At 36.2% G+C, this 26,119-nt stretch overlaps 1 protein-coding gene across 1 annotated transcript in view; it reads left to right on the forward strand.

Annotated features, from left to right (window-relative positions):
* CAMKMT (calmodulin-lysine N-methyltransferase) overlaps window positions 1-26,119 on the forward strand; it is a 426,241-nt gene that overhangs the window by 24,614 nt on the left and 375,508 nt on the right. Inside the window, exon 3 of the mRNA XM_040224729.1 lies at window positions 677-741. Coding sequence (XP_040080663.1) covers window positions 677-741 — 65 coding nt within the window. The remainder of the gene's footprint in view (window positions 1-676; window positions 742-26,119) is intronic.

A 26,119-nucleotide genomic window follows, 5' to 3' on the forward strand; every position in this document is an offset into this window, starting at 1 on the left:
TCTGAATTTGTTGGGCTATTAAAGAGGAAATTATGTGTCATAGAGTGTGGTTATGGAGGTCGATTACTTATTTTAGATTCTCAAAGTGTGGAGTTTTGTTGTCTCTGAAAAGATAATTTATCTCACACTTTTATAATTAATAAAATAATTATTAGTACTTTAAAATGTAGATTAATCATCAAGAAATGTCATTGCATTAAATATTCCAAAGACTAGTCTGTTCTTTTCCTTCTCCCTCTAGTGGGCAGCTGGAGAAGGAAATGGCAACCCACTCCAGTACTCTTGCCTGGAAAATCCCATGGACGGAGGAGCCTGGTAGGCTACAGTCTATGGGGTTGAGGAGAGTTGGACACGACTGAGTGACTTCACTTTCACTTTTCACTTTCATGCGTTGGAGAAGGAAATGGCAACCCACTCCAGTGTTCTTGCCTGGAGAATCCCAGGGACGGGGGAGCCTGGTGGGCTGCCATCTATGGGGTCGCACAGAGTTGGACATGACTGAAGCAATTTAGCAGCAGCAGCAGCAGCAGCAGCTAGTGGGCAGAAATACTTTAGAAACACAACATGGAAAGGTTTGTTAGTATTCAGTATATCACAATACATGGTCTCAGCTTTAAATAATTAATAAATGTTAATATGTCAGAGTCATTAAAGAAAATGCTTTATTCCTTTCTAGGCATAATAGTGGATCTTTGAATGTTGAAGATGTTCTTACCAGCTTTGACAATACAGGAAATGTCTGTAAGTTATATACTTACTTTATAGAAATAATTTTAGTGTTTTAAAAGTCAATTTTTAATTGTTTTTTTTTCAATGTTTATTGACTAGCATATGTATGTGGGTGTATCATAGAAACTCCTGCTGTTTTTAGCTGCCTAATAAGCCTCATATAAGATGTACCTACTGAGTGGGATAAGGCAGTTTTTATAAGGCAGGTTTTATACTTGACAGTTTCGTGTGTGTAAGACCCACCTGCATTTGAATCTTGGTTCTGAAATTAATCTTGAACAATTTATATTGTCTCCAGGCCCTCATTCTTTTTCATGTCTTAGAACTGAATATAATGTATATAAAGTGTGTAATGTACTACATTCTCATAGTTTATACTCAGTAAATGAAATTTTTTATTATTACCTGTGATGAGTACCTCTAAAGCATTTAAGTTTTTTCTAATAATGAAGATAATATTATTAAGGATTATTCTGATGTAGTAAAATAAACTATTTTGATTGAACTAGGTAGGACAGAAGGAACCCTGGATTCTCTAGTACTATCCCTTTTGTTTCTTGTTTCCATTTTGACCTTTTCAGTTATTCAGTCCAACAGAGGGGCTGTCTCTCCCTTCTTTGCTGTGTTTTGGGTGTGTGCATTTCCACTTCTTGCTTATTCTCTCTTTCACTGGAGAATAAACCCAGAACATTTTTCCTTGCTGCTAATATACTTTAATAGAATATTTCTGTTTTATTCATTATAATATTATAGAATATATTATCTTTTGATCTAAGCCTTTAATTACATCATGATGGATTTCTCCACTGAGAAAATCATATAATCATAATGTCATACAATGAGAGAAATCAAACAAGAATATCTTTATATCATGATATTAAACAATATACCATGATAGAAGCTGTGTACTTCTTTCTATGTGCTGCATAGGCTATTTTCCTTAAGATAGTGGATTATCAATGAAATATGACCATTTTAAATGTAAAAATTATCTTCAAGTGCTTTTCTTCTCAAAAGAAATTTTACAACTGTAACCACTTATTGTATGAACTAAAATAACATACTCAGCAAGAAGTACTCATTTTAGATCAGCATAGAATAATGTCCAGCAATACTCAGGCAATAATCTTGTTCTTATGCCCACATTATGGCAAGCTTTTGATTGCCGAGAAAAATATTTATGTATTTTGTCACTAAGAAGTCTAAATATCCTAAAATTATCCTAAAATATTTAAAATAGTGTAATTTTATTTTTTATGGACAGTGATAGGCATACCTTTTAGTTTTTATATGCTGATGCTGGCTGAATTCTTTCCCAATATTTTTACTGGGGATTGAGGCAAGGTCTGGGTTCAGTTCAGTTCAGTTCAGTTCAGTCGCTCAGTCATGTCCGACTCTTTGCGACCCCATGGACCGCAGCACTCCAGGGCTCCCTGTCTATCACCAACTCCTGGAGCCAACCGAAACTCATGTCCACTGAGTCGGTGATGCCAATACTCCTGCCCTCAATCTTTCCCAGCATCAGGGTCTTTTCACATGAGTCAGCTCTTCACATCAAGTGGCCAAACCATTGGAGTTTCATCTTCAACATCAGTCCTTCCAGTGAACACCCAGGACTGATCTCCTTTAGGATGGACTGGTTGGGTCTGGGTAAGGAATGCTAATGGTGGTTGAGACGTTCTCCTTTAGTTCTTTGATAATGTAAATATCATTAAGTCAGGCTTTGCTGTGTTTAGTTGCTCAGTTGTGTCCAACTCTTTGTGACTCTATGGACTGTAGCCCGCCAGGCTCCTCTGTCTATGGGAATCCTTCAGGCAAGAATACTGGAGTGGGTTGCCATGACCTCCTCCAGGGCATCTTCCCAACCCAGGTCTCTAGCATTGCAGGTGGATTCTTTCCCATCTGAGCCAGCAGGCAAGCAGGTCAGGCTTATGCATGTGTAATTTAGGAACATCAGCCTGAAATGCTATATGTGAATTAAAATTTTTGTTTTTTGGCCATGCCACATGACATGCAGGATCTTAGTTCCCCAAGCAGGTGTGGAACCCGCACCTCTGCAGCAGAAGTGCAGAGTCTTAACCAGTGGACTGCCAGGAAGTCCTGAATATGGATTTTTGGTTTGGTAATGTGAAAATCAAGTATTGTTCCCAGTGGCTCAGTATGAAATAGGGCCACTAGCTGGCAGCATTAAGTAAAAAAAATTTTTTTTCCTTAAGGTCTAAGCTATTGTTTTGTATATGAATAATATATATATACTTCTCAAACATTTTTTCCCATCAACTTGTCTGCACCTACCCTCCTCCTCAAGTTGTTGTTGCATTGACAAATGGAGATATTGTATGGTTAAGTTTTTTTTTTTTCAACTGCTGCCCATTGTTTGGTAGAAAGACTTGAGTCTTTGGAATTAGAACCACCTAGTTTCTTGGTTCTGAAATTAATCTCTAGCCATTTTATATTATTTCCAGGAGCCTCAGTTTTTTTCATCTCTTAGACCTGGATATAATGTATTGAAGTGTATAACATACTACATCCCTCATAGTTGATACTCAGTAAATGAATCTGTTGTTACAGTGATGAGTACCTATAAAGCTTCGCAGTTTTTTTCTAATAATGAAGATAGTATTATCAAGGATTATCTTGATGTTGTAAAAGTAAAGGTGGGAAAAATAGATCAAATTACAGAAATAGTAATTTACTAAAATGTTTTGTCATAAATACGGTCTTAAAAACCTGAATGTATAGCCTAAGTAATAATTCAGTAACTTCTAATAGAAGAGGTGATAAAAATAAAGCTTATTAAAGCATGTTTTGTAGTATTTATATTATTCTTTAAGAAAAATCAATAATGATATTTCAACTTAATGTAAAATTGGTGAAATCCTGATAAAGTAAGTCTTGATTATAACTTTCATATAATGTTTGTCAAGGCTTAAAGTGATCAAGTTTTGAAAAAGTGGTTTTTCACTTGATGTCTCAAATATTTGATTGTCCTGTAGTACTGACATTATGGGCTTCCCAGGTGACTCAGAGCTAAAGCATCTGCCTGCCCATGCAGGAGACACGGGAGGCATGGATTCAGTCCCTGGATTGGGACGATCCCCTGGTAGGAAATGGCAACTGACTCCAGTATTCTTGCCTGGAACATTCCACGGATATAACAGCCTGGTGGGCTACAATCCACGGTGTCGCAGAGTTGGACCTCTGAGCAGGCACAATGTTAGATTGAGTTTGTGACAGGAAGGCCCAGCAGAGGGCGCTACAATCACAAGTCTATCTCACAGCTCAATATAATTGGAATAAATAACTTGAATAGTAAGCCTAAGCTTTCATAAAGTAAACAAGAAAAATGTATGTTTAAACGTTTATCTCTGATTTATTTCTTATACTTTTACTATATTCAGCAATTCACTAATAAATAGATTTTCTTGACTGATGTGTTTAGTTCATTTTTTAATTGTAAGTATCAGTTTAATTTTCATACTTCTAGCTTTAAATACAGGAATACTTTTGGTCTTGCTAATCTTTTTAGAGACATTTCTATACAGGAAAAACAGTTCCTAAATCATCACCATGGTAGAACACTACTATCATGCTGAAGAATATTTGGGATGAGGAAAAAATGTTTTTAATATGATACTGGGAGAGAACCAGTAGGTGGAATTATCCATTTATTCAGGAATTAGTTTCTGGGTTAACAGAACTTCCTGATAATAAAAAAATAATTTAATTAAAGTACTTTATAGTTAACAACCCCCTGTACGTGTTTATACAAAACATACATATGAGAATATATATAAAATATATTTGTGTTTACTGGAACCATTAATCTCAATTTCCAGTTAACTTCAAAAACAAGTAATGCTTTTATTCATTATAAATTTTCAAAGAGGAGAGGATCAGTCTTACTGCTTGAAGTTGTTTGTACTCTCATCAAAAACATTTGGAAATCTTTAATTTTGGAAAATAAATGAAACCTCTAGATATTTTCTTATTTGGTGATATATTAGAAAAGAAAATATTCCTCATGTTTGCCTCTATTATTTTAAACGTATGACCGTATGACTTGCAAAGTGTTTAATGTTTTTGAGATATCCTTTCAGTATTTGCATTCCTTTGAATGTTGTAGAGAGAAATTAAAATGAATCTCACACAGTCTTTTCTGCATAATAATTCATTGCTCTATAGGATACGACCCCAGTCTTATTATTATATACTTATATTTGCTGTTGTGAAAAACAGATTATTTTGAAAGTCAAACTTCTTTTTTGCTTACCTCTAACTAGGGATAGGTGTACATATTTTGTCTTTGGAGCCTGGTACTTGAGAACATACTTCTTCTTAAAGTATCAAAGCTACTTTGTGGAAAGATCATGTCTGCTATTGATCCATTGTTCCTGGAAAGAGATGCCATCAAGCTCCCTAGGGATAAGTATAGGATGCATCCTTCACTTCAGACGAGGTGCTGGCTTCTTTTGTGTTTCATGTAACATGTCACACAGATACTTTGGGTCACAAGAGAGTATTCTGTGGCAGATCTCTGGCTTCTGTTTTCTCTGCAGGCTGAGCCTCCTTTCCAGCCAGTCCCTGACCTCCAATCAAAGAAACCCCATCATGCCATATCTCTTCTGAAAGCACTTTCTCTTTCTCCACCTCATCTCTTTCCTCACTGAAATGATTTTTTAAAAAAAAATGGTTCTCTTCAGCCCTTAATCCAAATTTTACTGCATAGTATATAGTACGACTGTTTGCTATCTATAAAATGTCTTCGGTGCAGGGAATATAATTGCTTCATTTGAACTCTCTCTTTTTTAATCACGTTGTTCTTTTGTCAATATGGACAGATGATTAATACTTCTCATACAATTTATTGATACAGTATATACAATATAATGTGTATAAGCCATTAAAGGCTTTGGAAGTCAATATTTACTGTATATTATTGCAATAATCTACTGTGAATCAGGAGTCCTGGCTAGCACAACAGTGCCACTTAAATTTGAGAAATGTATTGGTAACATTCCTTCTGCTATTCTTGAAACCATTTTTTTTCTTCTCGCTGAGCTACACAACAGAACTTTGTGATGGTTGTCTCATGCCATCAACCTAGAGAAATTTATAGACTTTCTACCTTGTATATTCTTACATGTGAAAATGGTGATTTTTTTTTCTCCTTAACAAATCCTGGGTCTAACCTGGACTTTTAATGCACACAGCTGCAGTCTCCTGCTTCTTGGTTCTTTCTCGGGGTCTCATAGTGGGACCTGTTTTGTGATGTATCCAAAAGTCATCTATTTTGGGTTAGTAATTAAGCAAAGATTCTTGTTGAAACACAAAATGTTTCCAATTTCTATCTATATTTGGGAGACCAAAGTTGACTGTCTTTTAGGAAATACAATCCAAATTTTTAGTTTTTCTTTTTCATTTTTATTGTGTTATGTAGTTAAGGTCTGTAATTATTGGTGGAATTATTTCAGCTTCAGGAGTGTGAGATTGGATTTAAAGTTTTTCCTCATTCAAATAAAGGCATATTGTGTTTATATCTATGTATGTGGAATATATACATTTATCAGGTGTATGTATATATTCTTGGTAAGAGTGTTTGATTAAAAAATGAGAACTTTGGGCTTTTGTGGGTAATTGCTCTATTTTTAACGTAGTGGGGTCATGGAAGCATTCTGGAATTATGAAGCTGAGGTTTTAGCCCTGCCAGTTACTTGCTGTGTGATTATAGGCAAGTTTTTAAACAGATCTTAACTGTTTAAAATTGAATAAGAAACAATAACTACCTTTTAGTGTAGTAAACATAATATTAGGTAATGTGAAAATACTGTGTAAACTGTAGGTAATATTTGTATTAGTATTTTGTTGTTAATACTAATATCATGTCTCATTTATTCTAAGACCTTTTCAATATCTTTGATATTGGAAAATAACACAAAATAGGAAATATTTTTGTGTTTTAATGTTTTACGTTATTCTGTACATGAAAACATAGTGCAAAGTCACATTATGAAAAGTATAATATGTAATATGAAATAATATGTATTATGAAATTATGAAATTATATGTAATATGAAATACATATGTAAATCAGTGTTTTAGAAAAGAAACTTCAGAAAGACAAAAATATATGTGATTTATTATGTGATAAAGATGGAATTTCAGTGGGATTGGAAAGGATGAATTCTTCAATAAATAGTATTGTCTAGGAATTTAGAAAAAAATAAATCAAATCTCTTCCTTTATACTGTGTAATTACCAAAATTAATTTAAGATAGTTAAGTATTTAATTAACAAATTCAAACACTTCTAGATATTTCAGATGAATACTTTTAAGATATTGAAATAAATAAGGCCTTTCTAAGTGTGACCCAAGTCCTATGAATTTAAAAATAGATTGACTAAATAAAGATTTAAAGTCACTTTATTCAAAAAGTAGCGAAAAAGTTGAAAGAGAAATGACAAACTGATAATTATTATTTATGACATATACGCGGACAAAGATGTATTCTCTTTATTGTGTGAAGAGCTCCCACAAAGAAATAGCAAAAGCAGGCTGTAGATCTATAAGAAAAAGACAAAGCATAGTAAAAATTAGAAAAAAGTAATTCACAAAAACAATGCCAATGCTCTATAAAGACATCAAATGATTATTGTACTAGTAAAGAAGTAATGAAATGCAATTAAAACAGTGAGAATTATTATCAAATTGGTGAAGATGAGCAAAGATAAACAATAATCAGTGAATTGCAGGTACATGTGCATTCTCATCTACCATTGGTGGGAGGGTAAATTGATTCTACTTTTCTAGAGGCAGTCTGGCAATATTCTTCATAATTTTTAGTACCCATATCATCTGATTAATAATTGTTTTTCTAAGAAATAATGAAGCCAAAATGTAAAGGTGGAATGTAAAGGAATTCATTATAGCACAGTGAATAACTGGAAAAAAATAAATCTTTAATTTTAGATGACTGGTTAATTATGGATATTTCATGAAATGGAATATTTTGTAGCTGTACAAGGCTTTAAAGCATATTAGGTTAAAAAATTACTACAGGGAATATGATTCTATTTCTGTAAAGTACATATATACTAATGAAGTAGCTGCTGCTGCTGCTGCTGCTAAGTTGCTTCAGTTGTGTCCGACTCTGTGCGACCCCATAGACGGCAGCCCACCGGGCTGCCCCATCCCTGGGATTCTCCAGGCAAGAAGACTGGAGTGGGTTGCCATTTCCTTCTCCAATGCAGGAAAGTGAAAATTCAAAGTGAGTTATGTGGATGCATAGTTGTTGTTGTTCAGTCGCTAAGTCATGTCCAGACTAAGCGTGGTCCACTGGAGAAGGGAATGGCAGACCACTCCAGCATTCTTGCCTTGAGAACCCCATGAGCAGTATGAAAAGGTGTATGCATAGAACTGTGTCTAAATGTTCATAGTGTTTTGTTGGGGTATTGGAGTTATGGATGATTATCACTTTCTTTATACTTTTTAGAATTTGAATTTTTTAAAATTGTATTAGGCTTATATTAGGCAGTGTCCTTTTTATTTTGAAAAAAGTGAATACTCTTTAATTTCCAAATTGAGTGATAATTTTTTTTGTTTTGACTGAAAGCTGTGATAAAATCTCAAATTGCTTAGGATAATACTGTGGGAAAAGGAGCAATTAATTTTACTACTGAAAAAATATGAAGTATTTTATTTTTAAACAGTGCTTTTGTCCAAGGAACTCACATCACTGTTAGATATTAATCTGTTAATTCCCCCAATACACTTGAAAGAAGTCAAAGATCAAATCATTCTAGGCCTATATTAGGTTGTGGGAGTATAAAGAGGTTAAAAACTCAGTTAGTGGAAGAAAATTGAGCTTGAGCATAGGTAATTTATAAGTTCTGTTGAAAAATAAATTTTAAGGTTCAGTTAGCAGGCATAGGTGATGGTCAGCAGCCCTGTGACTATAAGGATCCCATGGAGAAGGGAATGCTAACTACTCCAGTGTTCTTGCTTGGAGAATTCCATGGACAGAGGAGCCTGGCAGGCTACAGTCCGTTGGGTTGCAAAAGAGTCAGACACACCTGAGCAACCAACAGTTGAGACTGTAGGAGGCCCCAATGAAAGTGGGGAGCTGGTGATAGTATGCAACACTGGTCTGGATTTGGCTCGTAGGCTGTCTTGAGAATTGCAGTGTGTGTGTGTGTTTATGTGTAGGCTTCATTAGAAAGACTTCTAGAGGGTAGTTAGGAAAGATTTCCAGGGGTAGGTTAGGTCTCTAGATGGTAGTTTTCTGAGCCTATATGTTTCCAATTGTCCGACTTCCTGGCTCCAAGTTGTCAGGGCAGTTTTTTCTTTTGACACAGTATTGGGTAAACATGCTCCTAAGCCATAAACAGAGTCCTCTGCATTTGCTTACGATTTACCATGGAAGGAACATTTAGAAGACATCTCTTTTTAATTCACTTAAAAAATTTTTATTTGAAATAAAAAATTATGGAGTTGTAATGATTCTCTTTGATAAAAGAAGGTGCTGTCATCATGAGGAAAGACCGAAATAAACCCTATTATCCTTTCTAGATTCATAACATGTATTAATACTTAACCAAGGTATTCATACCAGAAGGTAGTTTATGTCTTTGTTATAAACCTGCTAGTTTCTCCCAACTTTCTATATTTGAAGGGATGTGCTTAATTTAGATGCTTTCAAGTTTTAGCAGAGGATGTGCTAAGCAAGCCTTCCTCCTCCCAGCAAATTCTGAATAGTACTTCTTTATCTTCTTTCAGATAGCTACCTTTTTTTTTTTTTGCATCCCTTTCAGTGTTTGGGACTTTGTGAATATTCTTCCCATTTAGTCTTCTGAACAATTTTGCAGGTGGCGACGAAACTGATACTCAGATAAAAATAACTTGCTTAAAAATTAATATTTAGTAAACAGTCACACAGGAATTTATGCCTATTCTACTATATTTCTTAAAGGTAGCATTTCTCCAAAATGACGAGCAATGAATTTTAAAAGTTCATGGTAGAAATTGAAACTAAAAGTGGTAACTTGAAGTGCAAGAAAATAACTTTGGCAAATGGAAAAGAATTCTGTCCAGTGGATTGTGTCTCAGAAGACTGATTAAAGGTCACTGGAAAATGGGCTCTCTAGGGTTTCTGAAAGGTAGTTGACAGTCTAATGGAGTGGGGATTTAGGGAGCAAGGATGGGGTGAAAGAATGCATTGTCTTTTAATAGTCTAAAACCAAATGTGGGTTTTATTTCAGTTCTTTTTCTCTTTTTTGAGAAGTGCTGCTTTTTGCACAATAATACAGTAGTAATACTGATTTGTGTTTTTTACATAGCCCTTTTTCTAAGGTACTCAATGTGTTTCTCAAGCTTATGGCTATAGTGATATTTATAAATTGCTTAAATAAGCATTAGTCACACAAAAAGCTCAACTGAGTATTTCTGTCTTTAGGAAAATAGTGTGGATTTGGACAGTCTTTCCACAGAGAATTGTGGATATTTGGACATTTGTTTGGCCTATATGTGTTGCCACACTCTGTGAATGCTTGATGTGAATAAAATATTTGATGATTGAATGAATTTAGTATTTGTATGTGTGTATCTTTTTAATGTATTAAAAAAATTTTTTTTAATGTGGACCATTTTTAAAGTCATCTGTTGAATTTGTTACAGTCTTGCTTTTCCTGTTTATATTCTGATTTTCTGGCCCCAAGGCATGTGGAATCCTAGCTCCCCAACCAGGGTTCAAACCCATACCCCCCTTATTAGAAGGTGAAGTCCCAACGTCTGGAATGCCAGGGAAATTCCTCTCTTCTCTTGTGTGTTCTCCTTTCTCACCCTTTACTTGCTACTCCTAGCCGTGAGTCTGATATTTGTGTTATATGCTGGGGAGGGGGGATAGTCATAGAAGGAATTAAGAGAAGCTCCCGATCGTTCTGTGTAGGTGTGTTGGAAAATGTGGGTGTTTTCTGTACATTGGAGATGCTGCACGTGCTCACAGTCTGCTTGCTCTGAATCAGGTGGAGGCTTTGCTCCTGGTGGCAAATTCATGGTTTGTTTGAAGCCGTTGGTGGTGGGGCCAGACTTTTGCGTCATTGCCACGACATTGTCATTTCCCGGGGCCCCCATAGTTCCTGACTGAAAGATACAGTAGAACCTAGACTTAAAATTTAAGCATCATTTTTAATTGTGATAGTCAAAGGTAAATAATATTTTGATCAATTGTGGAGTTTGGTTTTACTTTAATATTTGACATCTTAATCAGAATTTAGTGGGGATTTGTTGTACTGCTATTATGTATGATTGAGAAATAGCATGAATTTATGTAAACCACGACTTCTCTGCTTCCACTTGTGCCCTGGATTCTTTTAAAGGAGAAATTATAATGATGAGAAGGGGAACATTGATTCATGTTGCCTCCTTGGATCTTTCTCTCATAAGTCCTACAGGTTTGTAGTTTATATCCTACAATTTTAGCACTGAATTTTGTATCATATCATATTAGCTATTTGTTAATTTTTTTTTCTCCCAAATGTATAACCCCACAGACTGCAGGCACCATAGCCTTTCTGGTTCAGTCTCAACGGGGTGTTAGTCTAAAGTCCATTCAACAAAAGTATTTTCAAATAACTTGGGTATTTTGCCTCTTTTGATTAAGTGACTTGAGAGCAACACAGTCTTTAGCAATTTTTCTTTTTTCCCTTCTCCCGTCCTCTACTGTTCTATATTGATACTGATTCTGCACGTCTACATACAAAACAATCAAACAAAAAACTTTAGAAAGCAGTTCTCTTGTCTCTATCATAACCTTTCCATTTCCCCATTTCCTCCTGATTCTCCATCATAGGACTCAGGAACTGGTCTGTCAAGTTTGGATAGTCCTTGGAGGGTATGAGCCTCAGGTAGTCAGAGGCAAGAGACTGAAGCAGATCAGTTTCTTTCAGTTAGGGTGACTGTACAGTCGAGTTTGTCTGGCCTGATCCCAGTTTATCCCTGATGTTCTTAGCAAAATTATTAACTGTACCTCCTTTCACACCCCATAGTGTCCTGCTTTGGATGATAAATTATATGCCAATTTTTAGAACACCTAAGAGAGATATATTGGAAGCTTATGTTAATTGTTTATATCTAGTTAAACCTCTTAACTCTGCTATAGTACCTGTACAAAGTCTGGCTTAAGTGGTATTCACTAAGTATTGTCAGTTTTCATTCCAATCCCAAAGAAAGGCAATGCCAAAGAATGCTCAAACTACCGCATAATTGCACTCATCTCACACATTAGTAAAGTAATGCTTAAAATTCTCCAAGCCAGGCTTCAGCAATACGTGGACTGTGAACTTCCAGATGTTCAAGCTGGATTTAGAAAAGGCAGAGATCAAATTACCAGCATCCACTGGATCATCAAAAAAGCAAGAGAGTTCCAGAAAAACATCTATTTCTGCTTTATTGACTATGCCAAAGCCTTTGACTGTGTGGATCACAATAAACTGTGGAAAATTCTGAAAGAGATGGGCATACCAGACCACCTGACCTGCCTTTTGAGAAACCTGTATGCAGATCAGGAAGCAACAGTTAGAACTGGACATGGAACAATAGACTGGTTCCAAATAGGAAAAGAAGTACGTCAAGGCTGTATATTGTCACCCTGCTTATTTAACTTCTATGCAGAGTACATCATGAGAAATGCTGGGCTGGAGGAAGCACAAGCTGGAATCAAGATTGCCGAGACAAATATCAATAACCTCAGATATGCAGATGATATCACCCTTATGGCAGAAAGTGAAGAACTAAAGAGCCTCTTGATGAAAGTGGAAGAGGAAAGTGAAAAAGTTGGCTTAAAGCTCAACACTCAGGAAACTAAGATCATGGCATCTGGTACCATCACTTCATGGCAAATAGTTGGGGAAACAGTGGAAACAGTGGCTGACTTTATTTTTTTGGACTCCAAAATCACTGCAGATGGTGATTGCAGCCATGAAATGAAAAGACGCTTACTCCTTGGAAGGAAAGTTATGACCAACCTAGACAGCATCTTAAAAAAGCAGAGACATTACTTTGTCAACAAAGGTCTGTCTAGTCAAGGCTATGGTTTTTCCAGTAGTCATGTATGGATATGAGAATTGGACTATAAAGAAAGCTGAATGCTGAAGAATTGATGCTTTTGAACTGTGGTGTTGGAGAAGACTCTTGAGAGTCCCCTGGACTGCAAGGAGATCCAACCAGTCCATTCTGAAGGAGATCAGTCCTGAGTGTTCATTGGAAGGACTGATGTTGAAGCTGAAACTCCAATACTTTGGCCACCTGATGCAAAGAGCTGACTCGTTTGAAAAAACCCTGATGCTGGAAAAGATTGAGGGCAGGAGGAGAAGGGGACGACAGAGAATGAGATGGCTAGATGGCATCACTGACTCGATGGACGTGGGTTTGGGTGGACTCTGGGAGTTGGTGATGGATAGGGAGGCCTGGCATGCTGTGGTTCATGGGGTCGCAGAGTCGGACATGTCTGAGCGACTGAACTGAACCAAGTATCGATACATTTGAATCCTTGCTGCTGCTGCTGCTGCTGCTAAGTCACTTCAGTCGTGTCCGACTATGTGCGACCCCATAGATGACAGCCCACCAGGCTCTCCCATCCCTGGGATTCTCCAGGCAAGAACACTAGAGTGGGTTGCCATTTCCTTCTCCAATTTTGAATCCTTCAGTTCAGTTCAGTTCAGTCGCTCAGTCGTGTCCGACTCTTTGCGACCCTATGAATCGCAGCACGCCAGGCCTCCTTGTCCATCACCAACTCCCAGAGTTCACTCAAACTCATGTCCATCAAGTCAGTGATGCCATCCAGCCATCTCACCCTCTTATCATCCCCTTCTCCTCCTGCCCCTCAGTCACACTCAAATGAATCCATTCATTCTCCATAAATGTACTTGTATTCAGTGTATATAACAGATAGGTAAATCTACACCTGTTTCAGAGGATGTATACTACAGGCTCCATGAACTAATAAAAACTGAATTTAGAACACATGCAGATTTTGATTAGCTAATGCAATAATTGAAAAAGAAAATTGAATTACTGCCAAGATTTGAAAATAGGAAGATTCACATAACAACCTAGATTTCTAATTCCTCTCTGAGGAAAATAATGATCTAGTGGTCTGATCTCACATGGTGATGATAACCTGGAGCTGAGCAGATTCTCCATTTTGCCTGTTTACCATCACACCTGTGGGTGTTTGAATTTGCAACCTCTGATACGTATTATTTATTTGGATGCACTTAAAAGCAGATTTATTGTCCTACATTTTCAGATTATTTAGTTATATATTTAGGAAGAGTCAGTTCTGATTAGTCATTTTGTTTATTAAAGCTACTTAAGTAAAATGCTTATAAATTCTTTGGGGAGTCAGTTTTTTTTAATTAAACAGGTTAGTCATTCATTTTTGGAAAATATTTTGCCCATACTATCTAAGAATGTAAGTAACTATTGAGTAATATTTGTGTTGTTATATTTAATAGGAAACAAGATATTATGATATTATTTTAAATATTTTTCAACAGTCAATACCTGTAAGAAAACATATTTTTGAAGCTTAATCATTTCAGTAAAATTATAAAATATATTAAAAAATTAAACTGAAAAGTAGTATAGAGCTATAGGAGAAATTTTAAATGTTTGTGGGTATATGTATGTATATATGCATTATATGTATATGTGTGTGTATTTCTATATATAAGATACATAGTTAACTTTATCTTCATTTATATCTCCTGTATTTATAGATTGGAAAAAGAAAGAGCAATCTCAACAATGTTTATTAAGTATCTATTATGTGCTCTCCTGCATTTTCAATTCTTAAATGATTTTTCAGCTTTGACCTGCTACAAAGGAATAAAACATTCTTTCTATGCACATTGAAGAAACTACTGTGTATTAAAATCTGGATAAATATCTCACTGTCTGATGCATCTAGGTACATGGAGGATCTCTGTGAACAATGTCTTAAGTCTCATCAGTAAATATCTTTTAAGAATTATTTAAAATAGTACATTGCTTAACTAGTGAAGAATTCACTCTGATACCAGGTTTTAGAATATTGGCAAAAAAAATGGCATGACTTACTCTAACTATGTTAAATATAAATTTAATGGCATGGATATGCTATTTCAGGACATAATTTTATTTGTATATTTTTAAGGCTTAAAATGTTTTCAGTTAAAATTACCTGTATGTAGACCTTCTGTTTCATGTGTGTGACATCTTTATACCTCAACTTTATACCTGCTGCAAACCTTTCTACTTGAAATCTCCCTTTCCTGTCATCCTGGGGATTCTTACCATTTCTCTTTTTTTGTTGGAATTCATTTCCCAAATATGGAGGCTTTTTCTTTCTTTATTCCATCATTTGGGGTGATGATAAACTTCAGTAGTAGGTCCCTGAAACAGTAAGGAGAAGTAATTTCTGAGTATCTTGTGTTACTTTGGTTGGAAATAAAATAATAAAATTTGAAGTAGTTTCTCCTTCAAGTTTTTACAGTAATATATTGCAGCTTCTAGTGTTCTATTTGAGAAGTCTGCTGCTGCTGCTGCTAAGTTGCTTCAGTTGTGTCAGATTCTGTGCGACCCCATAGATGGCAGCCCACCAGGCTCCCTCGTCCCTGGGATTTTCCAGGCAAGAAGACTGGAGTGGGTTGCCATTTCCTTCTCCAATGCATGAAAGTGACTCATGTCCGACTCTAGCGACCCCATGGATTGCAGCCTACCAGGCTCCTCCGCCCATGGGATTTTCCAGGCAAGAGTACTGGAGTGGGTTACCATTGCCTTCTCCTTTGAGAAGTCTTATACTATTCTAATTCTTTATCTTTTTTAATGAAAATGTTAGTTCTCTCTGGAATTTGACAGAATCCTTTCTTATTTTCCCTGTTCTAAATCTTGGTGTGACTCAATTTTCAAACATTGTATTGGACATTTGCTGGGTACTCAGTGTAAAAAGTCATGTTTTTTAGTTCTGAAAAGTTTTCTTGAATTATTTCTTCAGTGGTTTTCTCCCTTCTGTTTTCTCTGTTGTCTTGGAACTTCCATTTTTCAGATATTGGGCATCCTGGACAGGTTCTCTATCTTTTCATCTTCTGCTTTGCATATTTTTGACTTTTTCTATACTCTCAGGGTTACTTTTTAATAATAGAGGTCTTCATCAATTCTCTGACTCTTTGCAACCCCATGGACTATATCCTGGCAGGCACCTGTGTCCATGGAATTCTCCAGGCAAGAATACTGGAGTAGGCTGCCATTTCCTTCTCCAGAGGATCTTCTGGACCCAGGGACTGAACCCACATCTCTTGCATTGGCAGGCAGATTCTTTACCACTGAGCCACCTGGGAAGCCCATATGTACACACACATACATCAATCTCAGTATATTCTATAACAACATAAAACCACCTAGTTAAATTTTAAAAACTTCATTAAGTAGACCACATATGGTTCTTGTCACATGTACACTAGAAAATTATTTCCAGTTTAAACATACTGAGATGAATCACCAAGGCTTTGCACATGTTTTAGGAATTCTCTTCCTCCTCATTTCCAAATCCCTCTTTAACCTTCATGATTCAGCTCAAGTGTCACCTCCTCTTTCAATTATTTTCTGACTCACTTAAGCTACACTTCATTGGTCCTTATGTTTACTTGTAGGCTTAAAGAAAAGAAAAAAAGAATATACTATTAAAGCATACTACATTGTATTATAATAGTGTCTGAATTACTCACTGAACTGTAAGCTCCTAGAGGCAGGAATGATGTTTTGTGTGTATCAGTAGTGCTTGGCATAAAGTGAATTAAATCTATAAGTGCTTTGTGGATTAGTGAACTTAATATTTAAAAAAAGAAAAACACATTTTAAATAAATTAGGATATTAAAATAATTTACTTTAGGATTCCTTTAAATAGCCCATATCTGTTGATGCTTTTGAACTGTGGTGTTGGAGAAGACTCTTGAGAGTCCCTTGGACTGCAAGGAGATCCAACCAGTCCATCCTAAAGGAGATCAGTCCTGGGTGTTCATTGGAAGGATTGATGTTGAAGCTGAAACTCCAGTACTTTGGCCACCTGATGTGAACAGCTGACTCATTTGAAAAGACCCTGATGCTGGAAAAGATTGAAGGCAGGAGGAGAAGGGGACGACAGAGGGTGAGATAGTTGGATGGCATCACCGACTGAATGGACATGAGTTTGGGTAAACTCTGGGAGTTGGTGATGGACAGGGAGGCCTGGTGTGCTGCCGTCCATGGGGTCACAAAGAGTTAGACACGACTGAGCGACTGAACTGAACTGAACTTTAGTGCTCTTAGAATTTCATTCTATAAATTTTTTTGAGAAACACATTTATGTCTGGTGACTCTTTTGGATATCTGTGTACATATACAGACATTCTATATTGTTTACTTTAGTAGGAACATTACTTATATTTAAAAAGAAAGAAATGTTATTTTGTTACACATTGGTGATATTTTCTCTCTAAATATCTCTTTTTGGGAGAACACTAAGTAGCTATTCACCTAGCTTTCTGGTCAGTGCATTGTATTTTAAGCAGCTAATTCTGAAATAATTCCAATAGCATGTCCTGTTCCTCATGAATTACTACTACTTTACTTAAATTCCCCACTTGGACCACCAGCAATCCCTTAAGTACTTTTCCTACCAGCTAATGCTAGCTTTTAAAAATCTATTTAATGTTACTCCTTCCTTTCTCTTTGTTGCCTCTGTCACTTAATATACCTCTATGCCTGCCTGATATTGTTCATTTCAAGGTCTTTTTATGCTTTTAGGATGATCTTTCTTCGTCTCTTTCTACTGTCTTAGATGCTTTGATTCTGCTGTTTCTTGATTGCAAAAAGCTTAATACAGGGAGCAGGTGAATATTATGAGTGACTTTTTAAAAGTTATGTACAATATTAAAAAGAATACAAGAGCTGGTGTTTACTATATAACTAGTGCTTCAGAAGTATTTTGATAAACTTTTAAAGCTGTTCATGGAGATAGATCTATTAAAATGGAATTTGTTTAAATTTCATGGATAAGGGGAAAAAGGGAGTATTAAATTTGCCGATTGTTAAAGTTGAATGATGGATAAGTGGGAGTTCATTATTTTCTATTCTCTTCATTTTTGTGTATATTAAAACTTTTCCATATAAAGTATAAAAAAATTAAACTGTCATTTTTCACTGCTTTTTACCTAGCAGTTCCACATTTTGGTTATCTGTCCTCAAGTATATAAGGACACATGTGCAGGAATGTTAATTGCAGTATTATTTGGATTAAAAAGGAAAATAGCCTGGAAATAGTTCTCTGTTTTGCAGCTGAATATATGGTTGCATATCAGGGGATGGAGAGGCTGAGTAAATAAACAAACACATTTGAGGATAATGAGAGCTAAATTTTCAGCGTCAACATAGGGACTTATAAATATGGAAAGGCTGGGCTTTAAACAAGCCATGTGGTGTTGAATTAGAATTGGGAGTATAAGAATTAAATTATTGCTTTGCTAATCTATAGATAGGGGTGTGTGTGTGTGTGTGTGTAAGATTCTTTAAAGAAATGGCTGAGACCAGTGCTGGGCATTTTATACCAAGTCTTTGACAATTTGAGTATCAAAATAAATGATAAAAATAAATTGTAACCTTTTGGGTAAAGTAGGACTTCATGACCCCATACTAATGTTAGTAAATATAAAAATGAGAGAGAATAGAAAATTCTACCTATATCAGAATGTCATTTAGGAAATCTAAAGCAGGCACTATAAAAATCTAGAACCTTAGCACTAATGCCATTTTGGACAAGATAATTTTTTGAGGGTAGAGGGAAAGAGGAAACTGTTCTTACACTGTAGGTTGTTTAGCATCATCCTTGTCCTTTGCCTACTAGGTGTTAGCATCTCTCCCCACCCCCAGCCTGCAATTGTAAGGAACAAAAATGTCTCTGGACATTGCCAAATGTCCCCTGGGAGGCAAAAATCACATCCCCCCTATTCTCAATTGAGAACCACTGTCTAGAAGGAATAATGGGATTATAAAATTACTTTAGGGGGAAAAAATTACCTTTGGTAACTGTCATAGTAATAACTAATTGAGGCATGTATTATCAGTGAGCATTAAAACAAATAAGTGGAAATTTGATAGGGAATAGGATATGTATTAATCTCAAATATCTACAAAATACTAATTACTAATTAATTGATAAATACAACATGCTTATTAGTAGGAAAACCCAGCAGATATTGCTTTAAGCAAGTATTAAAAATGAACGTCACCACTGTTGGGGCAAATTCTTCTAATCTGAAGCACTGAGGGAGTATAGCATTGGTTCTACGATATTCCTGCCGAAACGTCAAGTCCTGAGGGAAATCACACAAACCCAAACTGGGGACATTCTCCAAAGTAAATGGACTGTACTCTTCAAAAATGCTAAGATCACAGAAGACAGAGAGAGACTGAAGATCTATTCCAGGCTGAAGGAGACAAATGAGGCATGATAACTAAACGTTAACATGTGATGATGAACTGGATTCTGGCATGAACTGGATTCTGGACCCACAAAGGACATAACAGGGATGCTCAAAGAAATTTGAATGGGGTTTGTGGATTAGATGGTAATGTATCAGTGTTTACTTTCTGATTTTGATGGTTTACTTGTGGTTGTGTAGAAGAGTGTCTTTTATTTGTCAAACATACTACACTTACTTCTTTGAGAATTCTCAGTTTCTGTTCTCTGTTTTTTTTTTCTCAGTTCTTTGTGTGGGTGGCTGCATTTCATGGACTCAGTAATCACCTTCTGAGTGAGGCCAGCCCTATAACTGCCCTGTCTAAAGCACCTGCTCTTTCCAAATCTGTATCACTTTATATTGTTTATTTTATTCATAGCATTCACTCTTACCTCTGATTACCTTCTTATTTCTTTAATATTTGAGTCCGTCTCCGGAGTGGAATCTCATGAGAACAGAGGCCTTCTCTGTGCCGCATCCTCAGTCTAAAACAGTGCTTGATTCCTAGTGGAAGTGCAGTATCCATTTGTTGAGTCAGTGACTGCACCTATGAAATCTGACCTTTGTCAGCTGATTATTCATGTAGCCAATTTGGATACATTTCGATGGGCCAGTTGGCACTTTCTAATGTTGTAGAAGTTAGTGTCTAATGAGAAAAAGAGATAAAGTGGTTTGGATTGAGGTATGGGATTGGAAGGGGAGAGAGAAAGGGAAGGATTAAGAGAGAAAAAAGAGTACAATTGCTTGATATAACTTAAAATAGCTCATGTATATTACTTCGGTATGCATGAAGGTTTGGACTGAATAGAACTTCTCTAGGGCATGTTTTGTCCAACCATTGAACTAAGACGTCATGAGTTGTTGACATCTAGTTTATTCTACTTTCTGTGCTAGCCAGACTTACTTTAAGGCTGTAAAAAAGCCTTTTTTTTTTTTTTTTTTTTTAAGGAAGCAGCAGCTAAACATTGGCTAAACAAGAGGATAGGAATAGGTAATGTTGACTAATTCTGATTTTAAGTTCATATGCCTTTTGGTCTTAAGGAATACATGTTTCTTTTTCCTGTCAATTAATTCCTAAATAATCATCCAAAATTGTTTCTGATGTTGCAGCAACCTTAGACCACTGCAAATTGAGGCCAAAAAATGGCAGATAAGCTACAAAATTATTGCCATATTAATTGACCAAGAACATGATTTTGTTGCCTTTCAGATAGGTATACTTAAGGTAGAATTATATGAACAAGGTCATGGAATGCTATATATTACAGTAAAAAAAAAAGTGAAACCTCAAAAACTTGATCAGTTATCAATTTTTTTAACTGAATTTTTTTTATCTTCTTCACATTTTCATGTGCCTTCTCCTGAGCCGTTAGTTACATTTATGTTTAAAACTTCTGAGATTGCCCAGTAAAAGAGATTTCAGATATTCAAATGATAGGAACAGCATGGAATGTGATGCCTATATAAAAATATTGCTTTAGAAAAATAGTGATGCAGATATTGAGTTTTCAATAGTGTTTAATGAAGTATCTAACTCACAGAGAGCACTTTGCTTACTGCCCTATTTCCTGCTTTATCTACTCTCTCTTCTTTTCTAGCAGTTCTACTAAGGATATAGTAGATGTGTAATAACTCCTTTCTTAATGAATGAGTGAGTGTCTGGCTGTGTATTATGCAGGAAATTTTTAAAAATTAATTTATTTGGCTGCATTGGGTGTTAGTTGTGGCTTGTGGGATCCTTGTTGCATCTTGGAGGATCTTTCATTGCAGTGCTTGGGTTCAGTAGTTGTGGCTTGTGGGCTTAGTTGCCCCATGCCATATGGGATCTTGGGCTTCTCTGGAGACTCAGTGGTAGAGAATCCATCTAGAATGCAGGAGACATGGGTTTGATCCCTAGGTTGGGAAGATCGCCTGGAGAAGGAAATGGCAACCCATTCCAGTATTCTTGCCTGGGAAATCCCATGGACAGAGGAGACTGGTGGGCTATAGTCCATGGGGTTGCAAAGAGTTGGACAAGATTTAGCAACTGAACAACAAACTAGCAACAACAAAATGTGGGATCTTAGTTCACTGACCAAGAACCACACCTGTGTCTCCTGCATTGCAAGGTGGATTCTTAACCACTGGACCACCAGGGAAGTCCCAGAAAAAAATTTTTTAAGACATTATCTGCTCTGAAAGTGTATAATTATTAATAATACATTGTTTATATGATGTAATACATATTATCTGCTCTATGTATATAATTAATATGTTGTCTATACAGTAGTATTTATGATATGCAGTGTGTAGTGGATACAGGGAAGGATAAATCAAGATCTGGACTGTAAAGGACTGTATGTTCAGAAGGCCTGTGGATACTATCATAGTGCATTATAATTAATTTGATAAAAGAGATAAACTATCAGTTCAGTCACTCAGTTGTGTCCAACTCTTTGCGACCCCATGAATCGCAGCACGCCAGGCCTCCCTGTCCATCACCATGTCCCAGAGTTCACTCAAACTCATGTCCATCGAGTTGGTGATGCCATCCAGCCATCTCATCCTCTGTCATCCCCTTCTCCTCCTGCCCCCAATCCCTCCCAGCATCAAAGTCTTTTCCAATGAGTCAACTCTTCGCATGAGGTGGCCAAAGTATTGGAGTTTCAGCTTCAGCATCAGTCCTTAAATGAACACCCAGGACTGATCTCCTTTAGGATGGACTGATTGGAGCTCCTTGTAGTAAGGAACTCTCAAGAGTCTTCTCCAACACCACAGTTCAAAAGCATCAATTTTTGGCACTCAGCTTTCTTCACAGTCCAACTCTCACATCCATACATGACTACTGGAAAAACCATAGCCTTGACTAGACGGACCTTTGTTGGCAAAGTAATGTCTCTGCTTTTGAATATGCTATCTAGGTCGGTCATAACTTTTCTTCCAAGGAGTAACTGTCTTTTAATTTCATGGCTGCAGTCACCACCTGCAGTGATTTTGGAGCCCCCCCAAAGTAAAGTCTGACAGTGTTTCCCCATCTATTTCCCATGAAGTGATGGGAAATAGTTCAGATGCCATGATCTTCATTTTCTAAGATGTTGAGCTTTAAGCCAACTTTTTCACTCTCCTCTTTCACTTTCATCAAGGTATGTTGTCAAAGCCTAGGAGAAGGCAGACACCTTTTGGTAGTTGAAAGTGGATTCAGCAAAGACTTCTGGGAATGAAGTAATGAATACTCTTCAAGGGCACTTGAAATAATAAGAGAATGACATGTCACTATTACATAAATTTAAGTGCAAAATTATCTGATATTAACTTTAAGAGTAAATTTCCAAGGACGACAGGTGATACATTGAAGACAACAGAAGGAGAGGGCAAAAACAGAGGATTGAAGCTAACACATCTGACTGTAAACCATGTTCTGCCACTTCTTGGTGGAGAAATCTTGGCCAAGTCACTTGCATTTCTGGGGTAAATCTCACTGATTATATTGATAAACTTTTTGTGTATTTCTGGATTTGATTTGCAATATTTTGTTAATGAGTTTTGCATCTATGTTCATGATATTGGCCTGTGGTTTTCTTTCTGTGCAGTGTTTTACCTGGTGTTAGCATCAGGGTAGTGATGGTCTCATAAGTTGGAAATTGATTCCCATAATTTTTTGTTCAGTTGCTCAGTTGTGTCTGACTCTTTGTGACCCCATGAACTGCAGCACATCTGCAGGCTTCCCTGTTCTTCACTATCTTTTGGAGTTTGTTTAAACTCATATCCAATGAGTTGATGATACCATCCAGCCATCTCATCCTCTGTGTTGAATTAGTACTATTTTTTCCCTTAAATGTTCAGTGGAATTCACCAGTGAAGTCAACTGGGCCAGAAGTTTTCTCTGAGGGAATGTTTCTAACTCCAAATTCTGTATTCTAAAGTCTGTTTTGTCTGATGTTAGGATAGCCTCTTTAGCTATTTTTCCCCCCTTGACTGCTTTTAAGATTTTTTTCTTTATTACTGTTTTTCATCAGTTTAATATAATTTTCTTCAGTGTGGTGTCTTTCAGGTTTGTACTACTTGGGTTTCTTGACTTTCTTGTATCTGTAGGTTTACAGTTTTCATCAAATTTGCAAAATTTTATCCTTTATATCTTCAGGTATTTTTCTTTAATTACATCTGTGTTATATGCTTGCTACTGTCATTGATGTCATCTTTCCAGTATTTTTTTATTTGTGTGATTCATTTTTGGTATTTTATTGCCATGCTTTCAAGGTCACTGATACTTTCTTCTATATATTTTAATCTACAGATTAAAATCCCATTCAGAATATTTTTCATTTCAGATTCTATATTTTTCATTTCTGGATATCCGATTTGGAAAGTTCCTATGTCTTCTAGCTCTCTTCTCATCATGTTCATGTTTTCCTCTACCTTCTGGAACATGGGGCATATTTACATGACCTATTTTAACATCCTTGCCTGATAGTTCCATCATCTCTGTCATTTCCTGTTCAGCTTCTTTTGATTGTTCTTTTTCCTCCTCATAATAGATTGTTTTTGTACTTTGCATGCTTGAAGATTTTTTTTTAATGAGATGCCAGATATTGTGAGTTTTATGTTGTTTGTCAGATTTTGTTATATTTCTTTAAATTGCATTGGACTTTGTTTTAGCATGTAGTTAGTCAGTTAGATATTCTTGAGCTTGCTTTTTAGCTCTGTTAGGGTGAGATTTTTAAAAGTGAATGTTTAATGAATTATCACAAATAAACAATTTGGAAAATTGTCAAGTCTCTACTTTTTTTTTTTTTGGTCCCAAAGCACATCTTAAAACCATTTTATAATAAATAAGCAACTATTACAATGGCAGATTTGAATGGCTAAATATTTAAAAGCACAATAGGAGACTTGCTTATATTGTAAAAGTTGGTAAGATGGCAATATAAAATACTTTATATCTTTAATTCTGGTATACCTATAGACTATTTATCGTTCATCTGCTAAGTTGTGTCTGACTCTTTTTGACCCCATGAACTGCAGCGCACCGGGCTGTCCCCTGCCCTTGACTATCTCCCAGAGTGTGTTCAGATTCATGTCCACTGAGTCGGTGATGCTATTTAACCATTTCATCCTCTGCCACCACCTTTTCCTTTTGCCTTCAATCTTTTCCAGCATCAGGGTCTTCTCCAGTGAGTCAGCTCTTCACATGAGATGGCTGAAGTATTGGAACTTCAGCTTCAGCATCAGTCCTTCCAGTGAATATTCATGGTTGATTTCCTTTAGGACTGACTGGTTTGATCTCTTTACTGTCCAAGGGACTTGCAAGAGTCTTTTTCTGTAGCACTGTAGTTCAAAAGCATCAGTTCTTTGGTGTTCAGCCTTCTTCATGATCCAGCTCTCACATCCAAACATGACTGCTGGAAAAACCATAGTTTTAACTATACGGACCTTTGTCAGCAAAGTGATGTCTCTGTTTTTTATTACACTGTCTAGGTTTATCATAGCTTTCCTTCCAAGAAGCAGGTGAAGCAGGTGTCTTTTAATTTTATGGCTATGGTCACCATCCACAGTGATTTTGGTCCCCAAGAAAATAAAATCTGTCACTGTTTCCACTTTTTTTCCTTCTGTTTGCTGTGAAGTGATGGGACTGGATCCCATGATATTTGTTTTTTGAAAGTTGAATTTTAAGCCAGCTTTTTCATTCTCCTCTTTCACCCTCATCACGAGGCTCTTTAGTTTTTCTTTGCTTTCTGCCATTAGAATGGTATCTGCATTTCTGAGGTTGATATTTCTCCAGGCAATCTTGATTCCAGCTTATGATTAATCCAGCCGGGCATTTTGCATGTTATACCCTGCATTTAAGATAAATAAGCTGGGTGACAATATACACACTTGTTGTACTCCTTTCCCATAGAGTATAGAGATTTTAATAAAATAATCCATGTATAAAATCACTTGGATGTTTCAAAATTTGCCATCAGAAGTCATATGATGGATATATAGGAAAGAACTGGGTTTATTTATTCATTTATTTGATCATTGGATTAACAAGTATTTACTGTGCTATAGACCCTAGGATACAAAGATAAATAGTATCTGATTCTTATTTTCAAATGGTTTGTAGTTTAACAGAGTAGACAAATCACTTCCTAAATTATAATGCTACGATGTTGTAATAGGCATATTAGAGAACTACTGTAGAAGAATGGAGAAGAGCTGAGAATTGTGTACATGTTTTTAGTAAGTCAAATCATTATGCTGTACACCTTAAGCTTATACAGTGCTGTATGTTAATTATAATGAAACTGGAAGAAAAATTCTATTTATTTAACTATTTTTATTTTGTTTGCTGCCAGTTGCTGTTGTCTTTTTTAATTGTCATCATTTAAAGTAGTCTTCAAAAATATTTTTCCGAGTGGCAGTCTAACCTCTTCAGTTTAAAGTTACTCTTTTAGCCCCACGTTCATCATTGATTGCTGACCAAAGCATAACTAATATTATTAAGAAACTTTGGCTTTGGTTACACAGCCAATCAAGACTTTACATGAACATTCTTTTAAATTGTTTTCTTCAGCAGACAGTATAGATTTGTAATCTCTGTAATTCTTCTGCCAGGACTCTGAGAGTAAAGGCATGTAACTGAGAGAGGACAGCATACAAAAGTTAACCCCAAGAAGTGGAACTGATTGTCATGAACATTATTTTCCAGCCAGTTGAGTGAAACAGCAAAAGATAACTCACAAAGCATCAATCTATAGTTCATGTATCCCCTATGCTGCTGCTACTGCTAAGTCACTTCAGTCGTGTCCGACTCTGTGCGACCCTATAGATGGCAGCCCACCAGGCTCTCCCGTCCCTGGGATTCTCCAGGCAAGAACACTGGAGTGGGTTGCCATT

Source organism: Oryx dammah, unplaced genomic scaffold (assembly GCF_014754425.2).
Source record: "Oryx dammah isolate SB20612 unplaced genomic scaffold, SCBI_Odam_1.1 HiC_scaffold_25, whole genome shotgun sequence".
NCBI lineage: Eukaryota > Metazoa > Chordata > Mammalia > Artiodactyla > Bovidae > Oryx > Oryx dammah.